At 51.6% G+C, this 6,206-nt stretch overlaps 1 protein-coding gene across 4 annotated transcripts; it reads left to right on the top strand.

The window, feature by feature from the left end:
• Positions 1-2,586: 2,586 nt before the first annotated feature.
• On the top strand, positions 2,587-5,868 carry LOC119093907 (post-GPI attachment to proteins factor 2). 4 transcript variants are annotated; one of them, XM_037216921.1, is made up of 3 exons: positions 2,605-2,643; positions 3,851-3,932; positions 4,283-5,868. In XM_037216921.1, the coding sequence occupies exon 3, from the start codon at positions 4,300-4,302 to the stop codon at positions 5,062-5,064; it is 765 nt and encodes a 254-aa protein (XP_037072816.1). In that variant the 5' UTR covers positions 2,605-2,643; positions 3,851-3,932; positions 4,283-4,299; the 3' UTR covers positions 5,065-5,868. The 4 variants fall into 4 exon arrangements, with proteins under 4 accessions (XP_037072817.1, XP_037072816.1, XP_037072814.1 ...); XM_037216919.1 differs by having other exon boundaries at positions 2,625-2,643; positions 3,728-3,932; XM_037216922.1 differs by lacking the exon at positions 3,851-3,932 and having other exon boundaries at positions 2,587-2,643.
• The last annotated feature ends 338 nt before the right edge of the window (positions 5,869-6,206 follow it).

Raw genomic sequence — 6,206 nt, 5'->3', positions numbered from 1 at the left:
GACGAGTGTGATGAAGTGCTCAAAAAATTCAGTTAGGTTTCCCCCAGCCCCAACCAAGCCACGGACAGGTCCTTAATTTGTAGGTTTAAACCATCCATTAATAGCTTCGTTCCAGCCGTTTTCTGGACCAGAGCACGGCCTTGAGCGAAACATAAATTGTCGGCATGCAACTTTTCTAGGTTAGTTGCAAAAAAACATTGTCTTCCAATGACAGCGTACAAGCGTGTGTATCAAATATATACTTGCGGGTACAATTGAATTTTAATACTATACAGGCAAAAACTACAATTAAATATATCATATACGCCTCGCTGCTTACCGTCCTAAGCGGTCGTTCGTCCATTCTGGTCTGTAGATAACTCCTTTTGGCTTTAAGGGGCCCCATTCTAGCCTGCAGATGGCCCCTTAAGACATTCAGACCCATTACAACCTGCAGAAGGTTAATTATTTACTATCGATGATATAACTCGGTTCAGACTTGTAGACAGCCCGTCCAAGCCTATATGGGCCTCCTTTCTAATTTTAGAGGGCCCATTTTAGCATGTTGGATTCCCTCAACTTGAATATAGCTACCGTGCCTCTGCACCCAAATCTCCCTGGCAAAATCGCCATGGGTTGCACGCGTAACATGATCAGAGCGGCGCTGGGTAGTGCTCTTCGGGGCTGGACTGGGGATGCGGCTGCCTCTACGACTGGGACTGGGCCTGGCACTGCGGCTGGGCCTGGGGCTGGGACTACAGCTGGGCCTGGGCCCGGTACCGCGGCTAGGCCTAGGGCTGGGACTACAGCTGGGCCTGAGCCCGGGACGGCGGCCGGGCCTGGGGCTGGTACTGTGGCTCGGCCTGTGGCTGGTACTACAGCCGGGCCTGGGCCGGCGACTGCGGCTGGGCCTAGGGGTGATACTGTGGCTGGGCCTGGGGCTGGGCCTGTGGCTGGTACTACAGCTGGGCCTGGGCCGGCGACTGCGGCCGGGCCTAGGGGTGATACTGTGGCTGGGCCTGGGGCTGGGCCTGTGGCTGGTACTACAGCCGGGCCTGGGCCGGCGACTGCGGCCGGGCCTAGGGGTGATACCGTGGCTAGGCCTGGGGCTGGGCCTGTGGCTGGGCCTGGGGCTGGTACTACAGCTGGGTCTGGGCCCGGAGCTGCAGCTGGGCCTGGGGCTGGTACTACCTAGGGCTGTGGCCTGGCTAGGACCTAGGACTGCGATCTCCAGTCTAGTATCCACAGATGGTCCGCTACTACCGACGCCGACGTAACTTGCCTATTTCGTGGTGTGTGCTGCCGCCTTGTTGAATGTTGCCTGGATTTGACAGGGGGTAACTGCACCCTGCCTTCCCCAAAGCCACCACCCCTGGCCATGTTACGTCAAGCCACAGTCCCAGCCCCAGCCCCAGCCCCAGCCCCAGGTGTCAGCCCTAGTTCCAGGCCCACTCCTATATCCAGACCCAGGCCCAGGCTCAGACCCAGTCGTAGTGCCAGTGCCAGTGCCAGTCCCAAGCCCAAGCCCAGTCGATGTACCAGCCCCAGGCCCAGGCTCAGACCCAGGCCAACGCTCAGCACAGTACATGGCTCTCGTCCAGCTGCGCTCCTTGGCCCACGCCCAGCCACAGTCCCACGCCCAGGCCCAACCGTGGTACCAGCCCCAGGCCTAGCCGCAATACTAGGCCCAGGTCCAACTGTAGTCCCTGGCCCACGCCCAGCCGCAGTTCCAGGCCCAGGCCTAGCCGCAGTACCAGGTTCAGGCCTAGTCCAGCGCCGTGGTGCACTACCTAGCGCCACACTGATCACGTTATGCCTACAACTAACGACGATGTAGCCGAGGGGCATTTGGTGCAGGGGCGCGGGAGCAATGTTCAAGTTGGAGTAACTCCAAAATCCAAAGTGGGCCCTCTAATACTAGATAGTGAGCCGCAACAGGCCAGGGTGGACTCCCTACAAGTCAGAATGGAGTTAAACGCTTGACGGTAGATGGTGAACCTTCTACGGGTCATAATTGGTCTACATGTCTTAATAGGCCCTCTACATGCCAGAACGGGCTCACCGCAACCGACAATGAGCCGTCTTCACATATGAATAGGCATTTACAGGCCGGAATCGAGCGTCTCCAGGCTCACAATTGCTCTCTTTTGGTAAAAAAGGATCCAAATAGCCCGCAATGAACCATCGACAGGCCAGAATGAAAATTGCATGCAACCCCAGGGTTCAAATGGAGGGGGGGGGGGGGAGTTGACCTCACTGCCCCACCCCCCCTCCAAGGTGTTCTTGTTTGGGTGCTACCCCACTTCCCTGGAGATGACGTATGCCCTGGGAGCCTACGGTGCTGTTCAAAATCAACTCACGATGTCTATATCATCATCCCTGAGTCGTTGCGGTTCACTTATGTGCTTAAACGACCCATGTATGCCATCCATGCCACTTCCGTACTCGACACACGTATTTATTTTATGTACCTATCCTGTATGTATGACGGTAGATTTTGCGAGGGTGGGTAAAAAACTTCTTTAATTTGGTAGCTTTACAACACATTTTTGCCTGCGGTGGAATTTTCATAGTGCTGGAATAAATACGCCGCCAGCGAATGGGCGACATACCTCAAGCGACGAAGCGGGTTCTGAGCCACATGCAGGAGGGAGAAGGTTGCGTGTAAGCTAGTGGAGTTTTTTGGTTGTCCTGGTGCTGTGTTTTATTTCGCTATTTCTTTTTTTGCGCCACCCATGGATACCGTTACACATTTTTAACTGTTTTAGACACCCCTGCACTCTGGTTGGCATAAAACACAGTGTAATGTGAAATGCCATTTCCTGGACGGGTCAAGACAGCATCCATTCCTAGATTGTGTTGACCACTTAATGACCATGTTTGGCCATGGATATTGGAAGCTCTGCCATGCTGCAGTTAGCTGATAGCCATTTTAGGTGGTTTCTTTCCACCACAGGTTCAAGGGCAGTGTTAAATTTATTGGGCATTTTCTTGCCATTATCTCCTTTGCCTTTCTCATTTACATGCTCCTGTATTTGATAAGCTCCTTTGTTCAAGGAGATCAGATTATGAACCAGCTTCAGCCTTTCCTACACATGCTCTAATCAGGGACATACCTAGATAATGATGCAGACAGACAGGACACTGAGATGATGCTTTAAATATGACTGCAGAAGTATTTGACTCATGTTGATTGCATACCTAGAATCTAGATTAGAACCACATCAATTTTTTAGGAAATATTTATGCTGGTTGGTAAGGTGATTTTCTTTGGTGGTCAGCATTCAATGGCCAAATAAGATATGATACTATTAATTCCCAAAGGAGTACTGTCTGCTGTTTTTTTTCTTAACTGAAGATCTATGCTGTTCTGAAATATCAGTGAATGGTTTGAATTAAATCTATTGGTTTGAGAATGTTCACCCTGACAAGCAAAATGTGTGCTCAAATATGTGTTCATGTGCATGATAGTTGCAGCACAAACATACCTTGATTCACTTTTCATACAAAATGGTTCTAAATGAGCTGTGCAGCAATTATGTAAATTTTTACCTTTCTGGACTATTTGCTATGGCTCTTCTGTGTGTTGCATGTCTCAATGTGTATGTGAAGCTATGGTATTTGCTTCTTAAGTTACCTGAAAGGCTCTTAAAATCCCATGTGCACTGATCCAATTCTTTTGCAGTTTTTCTACTTTGCAAACATGCTTGTCAAACATGGGAGTCTGCATCAGCTTTGACCATTTCAGAATTATCACACAGATGTGATCCTATCATGTTCTATCTGCAGTATCTTTTTAAGCAATGATCCACCACATGTCAAATGTATCAAATGTATGATGACATTTTGATGGCCTGATATGACTTGCTAGGCAGTTCCTAATACTTGCTGCTGGAAGTCCATTGGAAATACCATTCACTAGCAAAATGATTTGATATTCAATGCATACCTAGGTGAGTGAAAAATAGCCTGTGAAACATATAAGTTTGGTTTTATAGCACATATTAACCAGAATACCATCAGCTGTACCTATGTGCTCTAAAGCAGATAAATGTGCTCTTACCAAGGCCATGGAGCATGAGATTGCTAGTCACTTGTCACAATGCATGAGACCAGCATTTGAGCACTGTGGTCGCAGTGGAAGATACAGCCACAGTGGGGACCAGCATCCCAGTGAGTGCTGCAGTCTCAGTGAGTGCTGGTATCCCAATGAGTGCCAGTATCCTAGTGCGTGCTGTGGTCACAGTGAGTGCTGCAGCCACAGTCATGCTCAGAGTGCCATGACGCCCTTCTCCCGGCACAGGCGCGGCACCGACCAGCATGTCAGACCAAGCCAGCTACCAGCTTCTGGGCGAGCGGTCGCGCTGGCCGGCGCGACTGCACTTCCGCCACCTAGCCTTCACTGTGGTGGCCATGCCCCTCGGTGGTTTCCTGTTCTGCGTCGGCTGGTCCCTGTGCTACAACTTCGACGCGGCGACGTCGACGCACTGCGACGTGCCTAACTACCTGCCGTCCATCTCGGCGGCCATCGGCAGCTTCCCCGTGCAGAGACGGGTGTGGAAGACACTAATCGCGCTGCAGGCGCTGCCGCGCTTCCTGGTCGGCTTCTTCTACCACGAATACTGGCAGGACACACTGGTGCTGACGTCCGCCTCTCGCTGCTTGCTGCTGCTGGCCGAGATACTGTACGTCAGCGAGAACTTGGGCCTGATCGGCCTGTCATTCGTCGCGTCGGCGGACAACTTTCCTTTTCACAAGATGTCGTTCATCGTGTTCCTGGTCAGCTCCGAGTTCTACATGCTGTTGACTTGCCGGCTGTTCCGGCTGGCGCGCAGCAAGGGAATCACTCGGCTCGAGGTGATCTCGCGCCGCCAGAAGCTCATCATCTTCATAATCAATCTCACCAGCCTCGTGTTTGCCATGCACTTCTACGCGCGCCACAACAGGCTCTGCGAGCCCGGTGTGTACACCATGTTCGCTCTCTGTGAGTACTTCGTCGTGCTCTCCAATATGGCGTTCCACATGACCGCCTACTGGGACTTCCACGACAAGGTCCTGGACTTAAACAACTTCTCTTTGAGGTGACCGGCGCCGCACCGGCCCCTGCCCGACCTGGTGCGCGCGTGGCCACCCCACGTCTGGTGAAGCGAGCTTTGGCCAGGATGGTGGTTTGCATTGTGATGACAAATGTCTGGGTCGTGTGCGTGGTAGTATTTATCGGCTTGTTAAGTGTTATTTGTTGGATGTCGAGACCACACTGGATAGTCGGAGAAACAGCAGGAACACACTTAAAAATCGTTGAGTACATATGATTTGTATTGTAATAGCATGGTTATAGTAAACATGGTCACCATAAACATGGTTTCAACAGTAGCAGTTATGTATTGTTTATGTAACTGTGTTCAGGTTGTGCTTTTTTACTTTTGACACCCTGAGGGTGTCAACTGTTGGTCTGTACTGCGTACAGCCAACCTATGCATTGCATTGCTAGCGCATGTAATGAGCAATCGTAGCGAGGCCTAGGCTGGTACAGCGCAAGGATGTGAGGCAGTACGGATGTATTATAAATGCGGAACAGCGATGGTTTTCCGACCGTAACTTGAGACTCGGGCAGCGCGTGGCTATTTGGGTGGAAGTGTTCGCCGGCAGCTGTAGGTGTTTAATGACACCTCCCTTAGTCTGCAGCGGTACAGTAGATGTTCATGCACAACCGCTGCAGTGGCACAGATGTGACCTTGAACGGGGCCTGACGCGGCGTACTGGCGTCGTCGGAGACGATACGGTCAGGCCGTTTTGCAAACTCAGTTTACGGTTATGCAATAAGACATGCTGCTTGCGTTTATGGAGATGGATTCGCTAAATTGCTCAAAATACACACGAGTGTCATAAGTATCCTTTTGTCCCGCCTCTGTGGCGCATGTCTACCTGAACTGCGCCCAGATTGAGTAGCCGTGTTAGCTTCCGATGTCTCGAGGTTTGATCGTCCCAGGTCCGTCCGGACGAACCAGTGCAGCAGCGAAAAATCCTTAATGGACGGAATGCAATTAACTGCAAAGAAATAGTGCAAATAACGTTTAACTATTTTGCCAAATTAGCGCTTCGTAGATGGTGCGCAACCGGGGTACGAACCCGGACCCCCCCCCCCCCCCCCCCCCAGGTGGGAGCCCAAAACGCTAGCCATGCGTCCACATCGCCAGACTCCATCCGCATCGCAAATCGACTCGCAT

Source organism: Pollicipes pollicipes, unplaced genomic scaffold (assembly GCF_011947565.3).
Source record: "Pollicipes pollicipes isolate AB1234 unplaced genomic scaffold, Ppol_2.1 Scaffold_4002;HRSCAF=4701_pilon_pilon_pilon, whole genome shotgun sequence".
In the NCBI taxonomy this organism is placed as follows: domain Eukaryota; kingdom Metazoa; phylum Arthropoda; class Thecostraca; order Pollicipedomorpha; family Pollicipedidae; genus Pollicipes; species Pollicipes pollicipes.
Note: the sequence above shows the minus strand (reverse complement) of the source record. Positions and strands in the feature narration are given on the sequence as shown.

What these genes read in the sequence shown, in the direction of transcription:
- LOC119093907 (XM_037216922.1), top strand. Translation starts at nt 4,300, where the DNA reads ATGTCAGACCAAGCCAGCTACCAGCTTCTGGGCGAGCGGTCGCGCTGG.